The sequence below is a fragment of the Labeo rohita genome, chromosome 23 (genome assembly GCF_022985175.1).
Source record: "Labeo rohita strain BAU-BD-2019 chromosome 23, IGBB_LRoh.1.0, whole genome shotgun sequence".
In the NCBI taxonomy this organism is placed as follows: Eukaryota; Metazoa; Chordata; class Actinopteri; order Cypriniformes; family Cyprinidae; genus Labeo; species Labeo rohita.
This window is the reverse complement of record NC_066891.1, coordinates 9,059,877-9,080,210: the sequence shown is the minus strand read 5'-3', so window position 1 is coordinate 9,080,210 and position 20,334 is coordinate 9,059,877. Positions and strand designations below refer to the sequence as shown.

Here is a 20,334-nt window from a genome sequence, read left to right as displayed (position 1 = left end):
GAAGTTTGGGAAGAAAATGAGATGGGAGTTTTTTGACATACCCAAACTGTATTGACCGTATTGAGCTGAAAAAAATAGAGTTCACATAATGTCACGTTTTTCCTCAAGAAACATAATTTCTTATTGACTGAAGAAAGAAAGACAAAAACATCTTAGATGACAAGGGGGTGAGTGAATTATGTCAATTTTTGTTCTGGAAGTGAACTTCTCCTGCATCTGCTTTGCATCTGGTCTCCTATCCTGGTCAGGCTGGATTTGGCCTTTTCAAACCATCTAAGATCAGCAAACCACCTTAGGCTGGTTTAAAGGGCAACTATTATGCAAAATTCACTTTTACATGTTGTTTGGACATAAATTTGTGCTGGCAGTGTGTGTACACAACCACCCTATAATGATAAAAATCCACCCTCTCCTTTTTTTTAAATCCCTATAATTCATAAGCGGTGTCTCAGAACAAGCCGATTACAGAATCTGTCAAATGTGACGTCACATTTTACAGGCCCTGCCCACAACTGTTGACAGACCCCATCCTAAGTGAACCACATGCAATACGTCATGGTAATCTTCATGCTACTGCATTTATGTAAGAAATGTCCAAGTCCAAAGCAGTGAGTATATTTTATTGTTTAGGTCATAGTAACAGCGTAGACAGCAGTGTCTGTACTGCATATTACATTGATGTTACACTTAATACACAGATCTATTATAAACATGCGATTTCTTTCCCAGCTGTTTACCTTCACAGACATAACTGACTGTGTTTTTGTAACTTATGTGTGGTTTTAACATAAACTTGTGTGTATTTGACAGTTTAAGTGTAATAAGGCATGAAAGAGAACTTTAGCTTAGTACTCAAATGCCATGCGACAGCCGCTTTCTGTGCGATTGCTTTAGATGTGTGTGCTCAAAAAAACCCATATCAGAGGTATAAACTGATATGACTTGAAAAGCATGCCTTCAGTGCAATAGATGTGATAATCAAAACGAAATAGTTGTGTTTTTTTTTTTTGCCAGAGTGTCTGAGAAACAAGCAGTAAAGGCACAGCCCTATTCTGGAAAAGGGGCGGGGAGCAGCAGCTCATTTACATTTAAGGGGACATGCATAAAAACAGCGTGTCTGAAAATAGGCATTTTCAAAATGATATAATAAATCATCTGTTGGGTATTTTGAGGTGAAACTTCACAGACACATTCTCAGGACACCTAAGACTTACATTACATCTTGTAAAAAGGGGAATAATAGGTGTCCTTTAAGGTGTTTTTGTATAATAACGGACTACAATTTGTAATCTACCCAAATTAACATATCCACCTTATTTTTCAATGTGGAAGTAAGCTGTTTTCTGGTAATGTGTTAGACGTCCAGTTCATAATCTGCCATAGGGAAATAATGAGAAGAATATCGAAATGCAGTAAATGGTAAAATAGTTTGCACTACAAACCGGTGTGTTCATAATTAAGATAATACATTAAAATAATATGGTAAGACACACCAGTTTGCAATATCAAGCAGCAAAACAAGCTTTTGCGCAGCTAAAAATAGCTGGAAGTGGATGAGACCAGAAGCAGACACAAAAAAATTACAAATGGCTGCAAAAATAAGGTGGACAGAGCATGTAGGCATTATATATATAGTCTTAATAAATCCAAACCTGTTTAAAAGTGTCCCGTATTGGTCATAACTTGTCAACTTTATCTAGTAAAATACAACAAAATAATAAAATATCAATATTAACACACAGGTTTTAATATCAAGTTATTAAAGACAGTATATTAATGATGCAGCAGTCAAATTCACGTATGCCACTATGGCTCATGAATATGAATTACCTTACGTGTCAACTGCTCTGAGAAGGTTACCAAGCAACGTCGGTTTAAACTAATTAATATTCATTAGCTTAGCTTTCGCCGTAGTATGATTCTTAACTTCGCCGCAGCAGCATGATGAATATTCATTAGCAGCTGCTCTCTAGCGCCTCCCCTCCATATTCCTCCACACTTTCCATTTTCGATTTACTTCATTCATCCGCACTGCACACCTCGTCCACAGGCATCATGGTGCTCGATTTAGACCTGTTTCGCACCGACAAAGGCGGCGATCCTGAAATCGTCCGGGAAACCCAGAGGAAACGGTTCAAAGATGTGTCTCTGGTGGACAAACTGGTCGAGGCGGACAAGGAATGGAGGAAATGTAAGTAGCGGCTAACGCTAAAGCTATTGAAACACATGGCAGCCTGTGAATGAGAACAGATTGTGACACGTATAACAGATCTGTTCATAAACATTAGAACCTTACAAAGGGAAATACGCACTAATTGTACTACACCATATGATAGAGTCAATATTAAATGTGTGTAAATGTTCAAAAATCCGCATAGATGGTAGCATGTAGCATTGACGCTAATAGTTAACACAGCTGTCATAGTGTTTAACCTTTTTTACTTTATTTAATGAAACTAGTATATGCTATTGAGCATATATATGTTTATATTACATGGTATTTGGATAGTTGTGAGTATGTATTGATTAAATGTGTCGCAGCTGCATCACCCGGCAGGATCTGATGCAATCTCTATGTCAGTGAGACGGGAGGAGCTGCTGACTGTCAGTGCTGTTGTATGGCTGTCAGTGTTTTACCACGTTCTTAACAATGCAACTAAAGTAAAAAAAAAAAATTAGGGATTGACAGGTTGGCAGCTTCATGGAGTATTCACTTAAATCCATCTAAATGTCTTAATATTAAGAGATTTAAGCTTTTATGCCTTAACATGGATCACATAGAAACAGGTGATCCTTCAATGAATTGTTTTATTCTTTAGAGAACTCTGGTAATTATGCTTTTGGGTGATTCTTCTGAAAGCTGGCAATAACATGTCCAGGACAAAGTCAAAATTATGTTTTAAACCCCCCAATAATTTTTTTTTTTTTTTGTTGCAATATAGAAAAATACGATTTTTTTAAAATAGTAAAATATGTACACATAATTGTTATCTTTATTTTATGCTGGATTAGAATTAGTGATATACTATTTTATAAATGTAATGTAATAAAGTAATATTTTATTATATATATATATATATATATATATATATACACACTACCAGTCAAAAGTTTTGAACAGTAGGTTTTTTAATGTTTTTTTTAAAGTCTCACCAAGCCTATTTTCTTTGATCCAAAGTGCAACAAAACAGTAAAATTTTGAAATATTTTTTTACAATTTAAAATAACTGTTTTCTATTTGAATATATTTCTAAATGTAATTTCCTATCATTTCAAATTTTTTATCATTTCTTTCCAATAAATAAATACATAAAATCAATGGCATTTTAAAATATATTTAAATAAAAAGTTTTTAAATTTAAGTTTTAGTCATTTTAGTATTTTAACCTAAACTTATTTCTGTTATTTGCTGTTTCTAATATTCATTTGAAGTCACCTTGAAATCAAAATTGACTTTTTGTTTTGTTAAATATTGCAGTATCTATTATAAATGATTTATCTGTGCACACATATATATATATTTTTAAATTCATGTGCCTTTGTAATCTTTAACTGAAATTTGTAATTTTTACAAATATTTAATTTAATTTAATATTTAACTTTAAAGATTTAATAGTACTATTTAATCAAAATAACAATCCTCCCTCTTGCAATGACCTTTGGTGACCTTCCCCCCCCATTTTATTTTCATGAAGCTGTTTTGTTCAGATATGCATCACAATGTGAAAGAAAAGACTGTTGCAATTTTGTTTCATGGTGACTTTAAATTTCATTAATATATTTTATTTCAGGTTTATTTTAATTAATGAAAATTGTGTTTTATTACAATATTCTAATACTTTTTAATATATTGCATTGTGTTCCTTATTTTACTAGTGAAAATATGCTAATACAATATATTTTAATACAGTGTATTTTTTTTTTTTTTTTTTTTTTTTTTTATTAGTTGGTGCCAGAGTCATACTTGATGTTATGAGAAATATGACATTTGGCATAATTCCACATTTACTCATCCAAAAATCTTTTATCTTCTTTGCGTGATTTCCAGACTTACAACAGTATATCAGTGACATGCATTAATGCTATAAATTCTTCTCTTTTCTTGCCCCCAGGTCGCTTCACTGCAGATAATCTAAACAAGGCCAAGAATCTGTGCAGCAAAGCCATCGGGGAAAAGATGAAGGTATGTTCATTTAGCTGTCATATATTTGTTTTGATCTGTTGTCACTTCATAATAATAGTGTTCTTGCTGAATGATGATTTACTGTTTTTGCAGAAAAAAGAGCCAGTTGGTGATGATGACACTCTTCCAGAAGAGGCTCAGAATCTGGAAGCCCTCACTGGTGAAACATTATCAGTGAGTCAAGCAATTAAATTGATCAAAAGTGACAGTAAAGACATTTTAGGATCATGTGACACTGAAGACTGGATTAATGGATTTTTACTGTTTTTATAATTTAAGCGCATTTATATTAAGTTAAACTCATCAAATAGTCATCTACATCTATCTGCAACTAGTAATTCTCCATCCTGTCCCTGTCAGCCCCTTACAGTGACTCAGATAAAGAAAGTGCGGTTATTGGTGGACGAGGCTGTGCAGAAAACAGACAGTGATCGGCTAAAGCTGGAGGCGGAGCGTTTTGAGTACCTGAGAGAGATTGGCAACCTCCTGCATCCCTCTGTGCCCATTAGCAACGATGAGGTGAGTTTCAGTCATCAGTGGGTGTTTTTATATACAAAATATGGGCACGTCCTACAAATCACCCAGAAACCTTCATGGAATCAGAACAGACAAATGAACCATACGATGTTATTTAACCATGCTGTTGTATAACTTATTCATCTTGTGATAAGCAGTGTTTCTCTTTGCCAGGATGCTGATAATAAAGTGGAACGCACCTGGGGTGACTGCACGGTGCAGAAGAAGTACTCTCACGTGGACCTGGTTGTCATGGTGGATGGATACGAAGGTGAAAAGGGCGCCATAGTGGCTGGAAGCAGAGGATACTTCCTTAAGGTTTGTTGCCCTTGAACTATGCAAGTTTGTGAATCAAAGGAAAACGGCACTGCTTCTGTTTAAACCTGAACATCTCATTGAACCTATATGCAAACCTGTTCTGTTGCCAGTTCTTTGTTACAAACAAGCCAAAAAGCCCTAAACACAGCTTTCATGGCTGGTGTGTTTTATTTCAGGGGCCTTTAGTTTTTTTGGAACAGGCTTTAATTAACTACGCATTGCGGATCCTGTACAGCAAGAAGTATAACCTCCTGTACACACCCTTCTTCATGAGGAAAGAAGTTATGCAGGAGGTTGCTCAGCTCAGCCAGTTTGACGAGGAGCTCTACAAGGTTTGACCTACATCTGTTACTTCATTTAGCCATCTATCGTTTTGATTGATTTATATAATTATTTAAAAACGATAAAAGCATATAACTTTGATGAGGAGTATTTATCTGACCCAAAGCAATGGCAGAGTATTTTAAAATCTCACACTGTCAAGCTAGAATCACGTAATGCAACTGATAAAACCAAATAAAATATTTATTAAATAAATTACATATAGATATATTGTTTTATATAGAATATTTATTTATTTATTTATTTATTTTTATTTAATAAAAAATAAATACAGTTTTAAAAAAAATATTTTTTAATATTATATAAATGTTATATTATTATAAAAACGAATAAAATGTTTATAAATTATTTTAATATTCACATTTAGTGTTTAAATTATATTATGTTAAAAATTTTTGGACTGTACGTTTTTTTAAATGTTTTTTTTTTAAGTCTCTTCTGCTCACCAAGCCTGCATCTATTTGATCCAGTGTACAGCAAAAACAGTAACATTTTGAAATATTTTTACTATTTAAAATAACTGCTTTCTATTTGAATATATTTTAAAATGTGATTTATACCAGTGATTTACTCCAGTGGTCCTCAGAAATCACTCTAATATTGATTAGCTGCTCAAAAACATTTATTATTATGTTGAAAACAGCTGAGTAGAATTTTTTTCAGGTTTCTTTGATAAATGGGAAGTTCAGAAGAACAGCATTTAGCTGAAATAGAAATCTTTTGTAACATTATAAATGACTTTATAATCACTTTTGATTAATTTAAAGCATCCTTGGTAAATAAAAGTTTTCATTTTCAATTTCATTCCCCCCCAAAATAAATAAAGAAATAAATGATACTGACTCCAAACTTCTGAATGGTATAGTGTATAATGATACACAAGCTTTTTATTTTAGATAAATGCTGATCTTTGGATCTTTCTATTCATCAAAGAATGCTGAGGAATTCAGAAAAAATGTACTTAGTTGTTTTAAATATTGATAATAATAATAAATGTTTCTTGAACAGCAAATCAACAAATTAGAATGATTTCTGAAGGATCATGTGACACTAAAGACTGGAGTTATGATACTGAAAATTTAGCTTTGATCACAGGAATAAATTACATTTTTAAATAAATTCAAATAAAAACAATATTTTTTAAATAGTAAAACTATTTCACAATATAACTAGTAGAAAATAATTCTTTAATAAACATTAAAAATCTTACTGTTCAAAAACCTTTGACTGGTAGTATATATCTATATATATTTTTGAAATATATTGTGTGTCTGTATATATATATATTCACACATACACATTTTATATTATAATATAAAAAAAATATGTTTACAAATTATTTGAATATTTACATTTAATATTTTAATTTGTATTACAATACAAAATAAATTATGTTACATATGTGTGGATATAAAAGTGTGTGAATCCTGTAACTGGTACATTGAAATAAATTGTTGAAACAAATTAATTAATTCAGATAATTCAGAGAGTTGGTCAGCTGCTGTAGAAGATCCTTTACAGAGTCTTGATTTGAACCCACAAAGAATTACAGTGTTTCCTGTAATGTGTTTAGGTGATTGGAAAGGGGAGCGAGAAGTCTGATGACAATACAGTGGATGAGAAATATTTGATTGCCACATCGGAGCAGCCAATCGCAGCATTCCTGAGAGATGAGTGGTTGAAGCCAGAGGACCTTCCCATCCGCTATGCTGGCATCTCCACTTGCTTCAGACAGGAAGTTGGCTCTCACGGCAGAGACACGCGTGGGATCTTCAGGGTCCATCAGTTTGAGAAGGTCTGAGCTATACTATCACTAAAATAATGAACAATGAAATTTTGTGCGATTAGATGACTTTATTTAATCTAAAAAGAATAGTGAAAAATCGGACGAAATTTCTGGTGTTAATATCATAACCTCTTTCTTTCGCTTTCCAGATTGAGCAGTTTGTTTATGCCTCTCCCCATGACGGCAAGTCCTGGGAGATGTTTGATGAGATGATTGGAACCGCTGAAGAGTTTTATAAGACGTTAGGAATCCCCTACCGCATTGTCAACATTGTGTCAGGTTTGTTCACATTACTCTTTATCTTCGTTGAAAGCGCCATAGGGCGTCTTTTGTTGGAAATCACTAAAAGCTTTTCACAGCTTCCCATAATAAAGCTTCAAATATGTTGTTTGCTTTTACTTCACAGGTGCTTTGAACCACGCAGCTAGTAAAAAGCTGGATTTAGAGGCTTGGTTCCCAGGCTCCCAGGCTTTTAGAGAGCTTGTGTCATGCTCAAACTGCACAGATTACCAGGCTCGTCGCTTACGCATTCGCTACGGGCAGACCAAGAAGATGATGGACAAGGTACAGTGCTACTCTGCAGTTCAGAGTAAGGATACTAGGTCACCTGTATGTACTGTTTCAAGTTGGTTTCATTGGTCATTGTGTCTCTTACAGGCTGAGTTTGTGCACATGCTTAACGCCACCATGTGTGCAACCACTCGTGTTATCTGTGCTATCCTGGAGAACTATCAGACAGAGGAAGGCATCATTATTCCAGAGCCCCTCAAGGCATTCATGCCTCCAGGTGAGTATCGATGAATATGGATCTACTAACCTTGATTTTGGTAAAGTTTGGCTCGATCTTATGGGTCCCAGCTGTTTTTTTTGGGGATGGCGTAGATAATTTGTTAAAGATTATTTTGATAATAAAGGAATTTAACAATTCTTGTTCTGGTTCTGATACTATTTCTTCTTATGTATTTTTTGATTTGCTATAAAGAACTGACTCAGTCATTTGTTTGAGAATCAGATTATACTTGCGTTGTATGTTTTTGATTCACCCAAAACAAACAAATCATAAGAATAATTTCTTTGGCACATTGGTTGTGCTGTATGTTTTTGATTCACTATAAAGATTTGATTCATTAGAGTCATTCCTTGAACTGACTCATAATAGTCATTTGTTTGGGAATTGGACTATACTTGCGTTGTATGTTTTTGATTCGCTCAAAACAAACAAATCATAAGAATCATTTATTTGGTAATCGGACAACATTGACTGTGCTGTATGTTTTTGATTCACTATATGGATCTGATTCATAAGAGTCATTCCTTGAACTGACTCATAATAGTCATTTGTTTGGGAATCAGATTATACTTGCATTGTATTTTTTTTTTTTTTTTTTTTTTTTTTTGATTCACTCAAAACAAACAATTCCTTGAATTGACTCATAAACAAATGAATCATAGGAATAATTTCTTTGGTAATTGGACCACACTGACTACTGTATATTTCTGATTTACTATAAAGATCTGATTCAAAAAAGTCATTCCTTGAACCGAATCATAATAGTCATTTGTTTGGGAGTTGGCACTGTATGTTTCTGATTCACTATAAAGATCTGATTCATAAGAGAGATTCATTGAACCAACTCTTAATAGTAATTTCTATGGGAATTGGACTATACTTGCACTGTATGTTATTGATTCACTCAAAACAAATGAATCGTACAAATAATTTCCTTGGTAATCGGACAACATTGGCTGTGCTGTATGTTTTTGATTCACTATATGGATCTGATTCATAAGAGTCATTCCTTTAACTGACTCATAATAGTAATTTGTTTGGGAATTGGACTATACTTACACTGTATGTTATTGATTCACTCAAAACAAATGAATCATACAAATCATTTCCTTGGTAATCAGACCTTATTGACTGTGCTATATGTTTTTGATTAACTGTAAAGATCTGATTCATAAGAGTTACTTCTGGAACCAACTCATAATAGTCTTTTGTTTGGGAATCTGACTATACTTGCGTCATATTTTTTTTCGATTCACTCAAAACAAACAAATCGTAAGAATTCATTATAAATATCTGATTCATAAGAGTCATTCCTTGAACTGACTCATAAACGAACAAATCATAGGAATAATTTCTTTGGTAATTGGACAACATTGACTGCAGTATGTTTCTGATTTACTATAAAGATCTGATTCAAAAGAGTCATTCCTTGAACCGAATCATAATAGTCATTTGTTTGGGAGTTGGCACTGTATGTTTCTGATTCACTATAAAGTATAAAGATCTGATTCATAAGAGTCATTCTTTGAACCAACTCATAATGATAATTTATTTGGGAATCAGACTATACTTAAGTTGTATGTTTTTGATTCACCCAAAACAAACGAATTGTAAGAATAATTTTTGTGGTAATTGGGCCACATTGACTACTATGCCTTATTGTTTTGATTTGCTATAAAGATTTGATTCATAAGAGTCATTCTTTGAACCGACTCATGATATTCATTTGTTTGTGAATTGGACTATACTTGCATTGTATGTTTTTGATCAACAACATCATCTCTTTGGTATTCGGACCACATTGGCTGTGCTGTATGTTTTTGATTCACTACTAAGATCTAATTCATGAGAGTCATTCTTTGGCTCAAATTAGACTACACTGGTCGTGCAATAGTAGTAATCATAAGATACATTAGCTATAAATAGACCCTTTAGGTAGATGTTGAGTGTATGTATGTTATGTTTTCTCTGATAAATCCAGCTGGCTATCTCAATATAATGTTTTCTTTACTCAGGTTTAACAGAAATGATCAAGTTTGTAAAGCCAGCCCCCATTGAGCAGGAGGCAACCAAGAAGCAGAAGAAACAGCAGGATGGAGGGAAGAAGAAGAAACAGCAAGGTGGTGATGCTGATCTAGAAAACAAAGTGGAGAACATGTCAGTCAATGACTCCTAGACACCTTCAATCCCAACCAATCATAATGGTTCTTTCAAAGCCCTCTATTTTACATACCCCATTCACAATCATTGTCCACTGAAATTGTCACACTGTCATGTCCCTGCCTCAGTTCACTTCCTCTGGGACAGTCCTACTATGGCGCTATCAACGGTGATTATGGTGTCATGTTAAATAATCATATCTGAAGTCATTCTCAAATCAGTTTCCTACAGGGATCTTCAATTAAAAATGTATGGTGACCGAATTTTGCTGTTGAATTAAAGGGAACATGCATGGTCATAATAGTTAGTGCTGGGATTATTCTACATCAGTGCCACATTAGAGGTGGGAGTGAATAGAAGATCGGTTATGGATAAGAGACGGACCTATTTCAATATCCTGACTTACAGTTAATCTTTGCGGTATAATTAAAGTTAAGGTAATTATTAATTACTGTGCACTTACTATTGACATTGTCACAAATGTTAAAGCAGTCAAAAATGCAGCTTCCTCTCATTCACGTCCATCTTTAACTTCATAGAAACATTACTACTTGTGATTTGTCTGTAAAACAGGGAATGTTATTATATGTACAGTACTTGCTTATGATGCCTTGTGTCAGGAGTATGATAATAAATCAATACCTGAAGGAGAACATTGTCGGGTCTCTGAATTATATTTTGTCATATATTTGTTGAATGTACAGTTGAGGTCAAAAGTTTACATACATTGCAGAATCTGCAAAATGTTAATTAATTAGTACAAAAAGATATTTAGGCAAAATAAGAAAATGTACACATCTTTATTCTGTTTAAAAGTTTACACTCCTGGCTCTTAATGCATCGATTTTCCTTCTGGAGCATCAGTGAGTGTTTGAACCTTATGTAATAGTTGCACACGAGTCCCTCAGTTGTCCTCAGTGTGAAAAGATGGATCTCAAAGTCATACAGTCCTTGTTGGAAAGGGTTCAAATTGACAAAAATGCTGAGAAACCAAAAAATTTGTTGGACCTGAAGGGTTTTTCTGATTTCAGCAGGCAGTTTAACTGTTCAGGACAAACAAGGGACTCATGAACAACTATCACTAAACAAAAAAACACAGTTGTGGATCATTCAGGTAACAACACAGTATTAAGAATCAAATGTATGTAAACTTTTGAACAGAGTCTTTTTATAAATTCAATTATTATTTTCTCTTGTGGACCATATGTAAAAGTCTTTTATATGAAATATCTTATGCAGGTCAGTACTAAATAAAAAATAACATGCATTTTGTATGATCCCTCTTATTTTGATAAAATAATTACATTTTGCAGCGACTTAAAAATTAGGAACAATTTGTTGCACAATATACCAAATAAACTACCAGAGTTCAAGTAGCCAGCATTAATTTGACTATTTTAACTACAGAAAACACTTTATTTTGTCTTGCTATTACTTACTATTTATTAGCGATTCATCCATAGTCACTTTGTAAACAACACTTATTTGGAGGAGGTAATAAAAAAGGGATCTATACCAGTTTAAAACATTTGTTTAACCTCTTGCAAGAAACATTACTCCTACCTGGGCTTTTGGAAGTCAGTCAGACAACTCAATATTTATTGGATAACTTTTCACCTCCAGTTTTTTTATGGTTTGGTTTTATTAGCTGCTAGAAATAATAAACATTGCAGTTAGTAATTTAAAACACTTAAAATAAATAAAACCTTGTAAAATATAAAGTACACTAAACCAGTAATCCCCATTTTATGATATTTGAGTAAATAAGCGCTGACTAAATTGCACGCTAATGTAAATTAGGGCTACGCCTTATTGACTGCAACTCCCAGAAGCCTTTACTCCAGTCGCCGATATATCCTGAAATTCTATTGGCTTATTAAACTGTCGCTGGCCAATGATGTTTTAGAATACTGCCCCTCACAAACTGCCACTTTCCCAACGGTAAGATGCAAATCTGTCAAACATATCGGCGTGTTTACGGAATAATTTGTGTTCGTTTCTATTCAAGGGTAAAAGTATCTATGTTTTATTAAAGATCCGTTAACAGAGCTGTAGCAAAAAAGAGATGGGATCCGGAGAAAGCACGACCAGGAGAGTTTCTTTCGGCCTAGATGAGGATGACAGGGTGAGGATTCTGCGTGGAGTGAAGGTAACCCAACATCCCATATTTATCAGCTTCGTATCATACTGGTTTAGAATACGATAATGTTTGGTTTTGTGAGACTTTGTTGCTTGAATCTGGGTTCGGGTTAACCTAATGTCTTTCAATGAACGGGGCGAGTTTGGGGAAACGGGGCACAGCGTTGTTTCGGATGTCATTTCACAGAAACGTAAATAAGGAGTTTGAAGTCTGTAGTCCGCACATTGACAGATGGGTTCAGGTTTATGACAGTCGAGACCTGAAGGTTTGAAAGTTATGTTAGACTGATACATTACTAATCTAGTGGCTCCTCAGGTGTGCAGAAGTGTAAATTAAACCAAGGACATGTGTATAGTCCTGTCGGGGCGTGGGTAATCTTGTAATACTTGTAAGACTGGAGACTTTGATTCTTCAAATGACTCGAATCTTCTTTAGTTCGGTCACTCAAAGATTCATTCAGTGGCTGAAGCCCCAAATCCATCATTAGGTCTGTTGTTAGGTCTAGTTTTAACTTTACCAATCCGCAAGGCTTCTATAGAAAGAATGATTAAGCTTATATGTGTATATTTTTCATATTGCTTATTGCTAATTGGTTATTATATTAGTATTTGCTGGTTTGTAATGATGGGAAAAATTTTATAAAATAAGAGCTCTCATAAAACTATATGTTTGTTGAGAACATCTGTTTAACTTCTCTTTTTTTTTTTTTTTGGCCTTAGCTGTCTGAAGACGTCCTTCAGCGCATGAGAAATGTCAGTGCTGATCAGAGACAGCCTGTCAGCAATAAAGAAAACCTAAGTACGGTACAATATTTTCATTAATTTTTGCAGTTTATATGCCTTTTGAGATGCAATTGCTGAGATATTTGTAATGCATTTTAATTTTTGCAGGCCAGCAAACTCCAACGTCCAGCACATCTGACCCACAACCTCCAAAAACACAGGCTAGGACGACTTATCCTGACACTAAAGAAGACCTCAAGAAGAGGTACTGGGGTCCAGAGTTTGCAAACTGGCGTCTGACGACCCTCAGAGGGTGGCAAGAAAGTGCTAGGGTGTCTGTGGAAAAGTTTAGAGAAAAAAAGTGTAAAAATTAAAATAAATAATAACGAAAAAGATCAGTTAGTAGGCATTATTTAATTTCACTTAAAAATAAAAATAAATAATACAATTGTATTAAAATAAATGCACATGTAATTAGATTCAAATGAGTCAAAAATAAATTTGTATTTAAAACAATTATATTATACAAATTAGACAAGTAAACAAAAGACATAAGATGAAATTAAGTACAGTAAAATAATAAGTAGAGCAAAAAAATAATGCAATTTAATAGAAACTAAATATTTTCCAAATAATATTCAAAGTACTATAATTTTGGTATAGTATACCAATTTAAATCTAAAAGAAATTAGATTAAATCAATAAAATAAATAATGCATCTAACAGTTTGGTACAATAGTAAGTAGAACAAAAAAATGAAAGCAAATCAATAAAAACTAAATACTGTACCAAATACTGTACTTTTGCTATAGTATTCCAATTTAAATGAAATTACTAAAATAATCAAATGAATTTAATAAAATAAAATAAATAATGCATCTACAGTACAGTACAATACTGAGTAGAACAAAAAAAGCAATTTTATAGAAAATAAAAATTTTCCAAATAATATTTCAAATACTATAATTTTGGCATAGTATACAAATTTAAATCTAAAAGAAATTAGATGAACAAAAAATACATCTAACGGTGTAGTACAATAATTAGATATAAGTAGAACAAACAAACAAATAAATAAAATAATGCAAATTAATAGAAACTAAATATTTTCCAAATAATATTTCAAATACTATAATTTTGGTATAGTATACCAATTTATATCTAAAATGGGTCTTAAATGTGAAAATATGAAGAGTTTATTTGTGGACAATTTTCATAATTAATAAATATTTTTTTTTTATGTTCTCATGTTTTTATTGGGTTTGTTAGCTGTATTTTTAAATTATTTTTACTTTATATCAAACTAACCCAACTGCAGCTGAGATTAATTGGAATGCACAATGAAAAAACATGATTTTTAAAAATCGTTAAAAACTTGTTAAAAATGGAGTTATCTGTTTTTGCAAATGAACTCTTCATATATAGCTGCCTTTTAAGTTTCAATATTTAACCCCCCCGCTTTAGTCTAGTATTTGGCATTGCACTCAGAGACAGGATTTAGGACGAAAAAACTGTGTATGTATCAACAATAAATTAAAATCCCATAATGAGGTGCCATTTTGAGCTGAGTCAGCTGATTAAGTTAGTATTAATCCAAAACACGGATCCACATGACACACCCTTAGTTTCTAGCCCTTTCTGAATCACTTTGTGTATTTTCAACATTTCAACCAATTCATCGTGCATTTTTCCCAATTATGCTTTTAATCTAATAATGTATGTGTTGCTTTCACAAAAGAAGAAGATTTAAAATTGGAGGAGGACTCATTTTTTCCTGGATCCTGTTCAAATGTGAATCATGCGGTTGAAACAAAGTTTAAGAACAAAGGACAAAACACTGACACTCAGTGGTAGGATAGAGTACTGCAGTGAGTGAATCATGGTTTGGCAACAGGCTTGTAAATAAAGCCGTGTGTGTGCTTGCACAGGTATGAGCAGCAGCAGGCCATTATACAGGAGGAGTTGGCTCGCATTGCACGCAAAGAGAGAGAGGCAGCACGGCAGGACATCACTCGAGCGGTGCAGAGAGAGCGAGTACAGACGCGGCAGGAGTCTGAGAAAGCCAAACAGCTGGTGAGACTCTTCTACAGACACTTCAGCACAGCACAATACTTCAAGACAGAAGTATAAGGACGCATACTGATTTCCCCCCTGAGATGAGCAATGTAAATGCTATACGTAATGTTAGGTTATACTGTGTCACGGAAGGACTTTTTTTTTTTTTAGGGCAGTTAGGTAGCAATCATATTATTGAGAAAATTTGTCTTATTGCACCGTGGTGATACCTTTTTTTAATAATACCAATACCTTTTTTTGTAATACCATGTTTTTATAAATAATATTTTTACTGTTAGTAGGGTACATTACCATTTAAAAGTCAGTTGGGTTTGTAAATTTAAATGTATCAAGTGTGAATTAAATTAATCAAAAGTGACATCAAGAAAATTAGAAAGTGAAAGAAAGAAAATTTAGCTTTGCCAATACAGTAGGGCCCTATGATTTCCGTGATACGGATAACGTGGATGGAGTCGCGGAATCCAGTCATAAAAATGGAATTTACTGTATAACTTGGAATGTTGTAGAATTTGCCAAATTTGGGATGAATAAATCAAAATTAGGTTAGCACAGACGTGCAGTTTTGTGTACTAACCACGTGCTAAAACGTGATTTCAAAATATAATGTAATGCTAGTACTACAACTACTAATAAAATTATTACAATATTATTTTAAGAAATATCTACCAGACAAATATTTACCAGAATTGATTTACCAAAAAATGTAAATACACAATACAGTATTTCTGAAAAAACAACATAAAATAATAATTTTTATAAAATCAACTAATTAGTGATGTTTTTGATGATTATTATTTGATATAACTGTTTATTAAATATTTGTTTTATGATTTCAATTAATTAGACGTGTTTTGATTGTTTTTTTTTTTTTTAACCATTAAAACAGAGTCTAGAAAAATTCAAACAGAAAAAAAATGAATCCAGGAAAAAAAAACTGTTTTTTTTTTGAAAAAAACAGAATTTGGAGAAAAAATAAAACAAATTTCATAGGGCCCTACAATACAGGAATTAATTAAAATTTAAAATGTATTCAAATAGAAAACAAGCATTTTATAATTTCATAATATTAATTTTTTTTTTAAATTAAATAATTGCATATGCGTTGATTTCAATATACTTTTAATTAATCCATTATATTTTCTAACAGTAGGCTAATGTCACAAATCTTCCTTGCCTGGAGTTGTTTTAATAGCCTATTTTAATTTAAGTAGCAACATCATAATTTTGTGCATTTGATTAATTTATGAATCAGTTCAAAGCCTTTGTTTAAATTAGTCCTATCAAAACTCTGATTTAACAATTTGTGTAATTACTCAAGTATTGTGGTAGAGATTATGAACTCATTTTTTAGACATCTGATCTGTTTTTAGTATTTAATAACTTGCTTTATAAAACAGAAATTTTGATTCTTGCTTACAACCATTTAAATGACTAAAATGGAAAAAGGACACCCATGACCCCCAATGCTATATTAATAAACATATTAACATATTAATTAATATATTAATAAAAAGTTTTTAGAAAAAGGTGGCGACATGCAAAAAAAAAAAAAAAAAAAAATATATATATATATATATATATATATATACATATATACATATGTATACATATATATATATATATATATATATATATATACATATATACATATGTATACATATATATTTATATATATTTTTATATATATATTTTTTCTAATATATATATTTAAATTGAGTTTTAAAATCACTTTAACACATAGCCTTTAGTGGCTTTTTGCTTTCTTAGTTTTATCAAATATTAATCTCAATTCCGCAATAAATAAATAGAATTTAAAAAAGAAAAAAATTAATAACTTGTATTCTTATCTCCCTTATTTTCCCACTTTAAAAGTTTTTCTTTTAAATAAAGTCCCACAGGCGAGGAACACTCTGCCTGGTCAAGTCCCTGTTGGAGAAGCACGCTACTGCTCTCTTGACACGGGTGAAATTGGCTTCTTTGAATTCCACTCAGTTTTTTCCCTTTGTCCCATCTTCCACTTTCTCTCATCCACTTATTCGGGTCCTTTAGGGATTGTGTCCCTTCATTTTTGGGCCTGGAGGGGCCACCTTATCTAGTCTATACAAGTTACACGTCGTATATGTTGTCGTCTTGTAGACACTGGATTGAACAAGTGTGTGTATGTGTGATGTTGTACATGACGACCCATGCCCGAGGATCCTGTGGTACGTTGTATTGGTGTGTCTTATCTGAGCTCTGACATGTTCTGGACACTTAATAGAAAAGCTTCCCCTGGGCTCAAGCTTTGAAGAGTAAACGTGTGTGTCGATGTGTGTGTGGAGACAGGTTGTGAAGGTAATTATGGCTCAATCCTCCTATTCATCCCTGAACATCTCTCTCTCTCTCAACCTCAGTGTCTTATTAGCAGATGTGTGAACATGGCCAGATGTCACCACAAGTCTCAGCTGTGATTCAGATGTTTGTGTGGATTTTACACTAGTTATTCTCAGCTGGTTTTGCATCACGAACAAATTTGGTATTTGACATGTATTATTTATATACTTAAGATTCCTTTTTAGTATTTCAATTTTAGTTTACGTAATTTTAGTTTTTGTAATCAAACTTGAGTTAAAGTTTAAAGTTAAACTAAGATAACAGTTATGCTATTGTTCACTAAGCAGGGCTCTACACTTATATTTCTTTTTAGGAGCACGTGTGCTCCAAATTTAAAAAAAATTTAGGAGCACAGTCAAAATTTCAGGACCACCTTCTAATCAATCATAAATAAGATAAAAATTTTGCCTTTGCATTACAAGGTGCTATTTGACTCCTTAAAGTGATACACGAGAATTTTCTTTTTACCTTTGTAATGGCATTTTTCTAACTTTTCAATTTTTTTTTACAATTTTTTTTTTTTTAAAGATTTTTAAAAATTATAATTAAAACAACAGAAGAATAAGTTACCAATCAAATGAAATCAGTAGTAACAAAATAAATTTGTTTTTCAGAGGTGGCATAGAAGAACACAAAAGTGGCTTGTAGGGGTGTTTTCATGTTTCATGAGGCTGAGGCTCAAATTCATGAATTAATGTTAAGATTAATGTTTTAAATGTAAAATTTTGAATACTTTAAATACTTTAAAAATGAAACTACATCTGCCAGTAGGTGGCGGCAAGTCACTGATTTAATTACTGAATCATTCATTCATTTGATTTGTTCGAACGGCTGATTCATTCAGGAATAAAGCAAGTGACTGTCTTTATGAATGGGAAATTGAATCATTGACTCACTAGATTCGTTTGAAAATGCATGTCGTTCCAAAACCGTAAGACTTTCGTTCGACTTCAAAACACAAATTAAGATATTTTTGATGAAATCTGAGAGCTTTCTGACCCTGCATAGACAACAACGCAACACATTCAAGGTCCTTGTTAAAAGGACATTGTTAAAATAGTCCATGTGACCTCAGTGGTTCAACCGTAATTTTATGAAGCTTTGAGAATGGTTTTTATGCGCAGAGAAACTGTTTTACGCCATTTTACACTCTGTATGTGGATTGTAAGATGCGCACAGTGTCTCTCTTCCTGATACCAGCTTTTGTGTGATGTTGATGTAATGGGAAGTCTTATCATTAATCAGAATGAAGCTGTGACATGGCAACTCCTCTCTTTTCTGCTTGTGTGTTTCAGAGCACAACATCAAGGTCTGTGCCTCTAAATATTCATGATTATTAATAATGTCCTGATCACTGGAGACCTCTCTTGTTAAACATGAGTCATGGTGAGATATCCGCTCAGAGGAGGAATTGATCCTTTGCTATCGGTTTCATGCAAAAGGATGTTCAAATATTGATATGAAAGAGTTACCGTAAAAAATATTAGAAGTGTGTGCCAGTACATGATGACGGCATGAATACACCATGATTTGGTATTTTTACTCTCCGTCTGTTCCAAAGTGATGTTGAATTGAGTGGCAGTAGTGTTTTTTGGCTTGTGCATGTATTTTCTGTATTTTCTGTTGCTGTGTTGTAGTGTATCACTGATTGATCACCAGGCATTTGAAAGGGGATTTTCAGATGTGTTATTGCTGGAGTTGCATCTGGTCTTCCTGCTTGTTAGAGCCTGTGTAGTGTACAGATTTGAAGTGATTTATTTATGAAGAGTCACAGTGTAATAGTCCCAGGTTATGAACAATTGAAGATGAGCCCTGTTTCACGCTGAACAAAACATTTACTAAAATATTACTGTGAAGAACCCAATTCATTGTGGTAGGGTTTCCCTATGGGTTTGAACTTGATGTGAACTTTAGAAGGTTTGTGAGTTAAAGAGAGAGTTCATCCAAAAATGAAAATTCTGTTGTTATTTAATCCTAATGTCGTTCCAAACCTGTAAGACCTTTGTTCATCTTCAGGACACAAATTAAGATGTTTCTGACCCTGCATAGACAGCAATGCAACTACCACATTCAAGGCCCAGAAAGGTAGTAAAGACATTGTTAAAATAGTCCATGTGACATCAGTGGTTCAACCGTAATTTTATGAAGCAATGAGAATACTTTCTCTGTGCAAAGAAGACAAAAATAACAAATTTAACAATTTCTTCTCTTCTATGTCAGTCTTCATTGTGTCGTGAGTGCGCGGCGAAGACTGACACAGAAGAGAAGAAATTGTCGAATTATGTCGTTATTTTTGTTTTCTTTGTGCACACACACAAAAAAGTAATAAGTAATTACTGATTTTTTTTGGTAAACTATCCCTTATAAATGTAGTAATTAATAAAAGCATAAAAATGTTAAATAAAAAATCTAAATGATTGTTATTAAAAATAGTTACTAAAAATAATTGAAAGGATTTTTACATGCATGTCATGTGACCAGTAACCAACATTGTTCCAATTTTTTTTTCTCCTTTTAATTTTGTTTTTGTTAAATCTGACAGGTTAGTTCTTTAGCTCTTGATGTGAATAGCTTTGAGTTTAGGTAAGGTAAAGCTATTCACAAAAAAGTTATATTGCAACAATATTGCATTCACACTGAGGATGATCATTTGTCCATGGAGTATTCCATGGACAGTTCCGTGTTTTTTTTTTTTTTTTTTTTTTTTTTTTTTTGGTTTAAATAACTTTACAATTGACACACATTTTGTTTGTTTGTTTTGCTTTTTTGGTCTTAGTTTTGTCTTACTGATATGTTTCACTCTCTTTGTGAACACCTTTGCGATTTGAGATTCGTAGTGTCGTATGTACTTTTTCAGATTTTTTTCACTTTCATGGGGAATAGCTTTGCATTGACATTATCATTTTGCCTTTTCATTACACTGATTTG

At 32.9% G+C, this 20,334-nt stretch overlaps 2 protein-coding genes across 4 annotated transcripts in view; both read left to right on the top strand.

Annotated features, from left to right (window-relative positions):
• The first annotated feature begins 1,970 nt into the window (after window positions 1–1,970).
• sars1 (seryl-tRNA synthetase 1) lies at window positions 1,971–10,748 on the top strand. 2 transcript variants are annotated; one of them, XM_051097065.1, is made up of 11 exons: window positions 1,973–2,191; window positions 4,113–4,183; window positions 4,277–4,357; window positions 4,544–4,702; window positions 4,874–5,017; window positions 5,194–5,349; window positions 6,933–7,154; window positions 7,295–7,424; window positions 7,552–7,709; window positions 7,803–7,932; window positions 9,951–10,748. In XM_051097065.1, exons 1-11 carry the CDS (start codon window positions 2,056–2,058, stop codon window positions 10,109–10,111), a joined length of 1,548 nt encoding a protein of 515 aa, XP_050953022.1. In that variant the 5' UTR covers window positions 1,973–2,055; the 3' UTR covers window positions 10,112–10,748. The 2 variants fall into 2 exon arrangements, with proteins under 2 accessions (XP_050953021.1, XP_050953022.1); XM_051097064.1 differs by having other exon boundaries at window positions 1,971–2,191; window positions 7,552–7,932.
• Window positions 10,749–11,984: 1,236 nt separating this feature from the next.
• The window catches only part of chchd6a (coiled-coil-helix-coiled-coil-helix domain containing 6a), an 89,234-nt gene continuing 80,884 nt past the window's right edge, over window positions 11,985–20,334 (top strand). The window contains exons 1-5 of one of the 2 annotated variants that reach the window (XM_051095763.1): window positions 11,985–12,036; window positions 12,131–12,244; window positions 12,955–13,033; window positions 13,126–13,222; window positions 14,886–15,030. In XM_051095763.1, the coding sequence (XP_050951720.1) occupies window positions 12,161–12,244; window positions 12,955–13,033; window positions 13,126–13,222; window positions 14,886–15,030 (405 nt within the window). In that variant the 5' untranslated portion in view covers window positions 11,985–12,036; window positions 12,131–12,160. The other variant, XM_051095764.1, reaches the window with a different exon arrangement.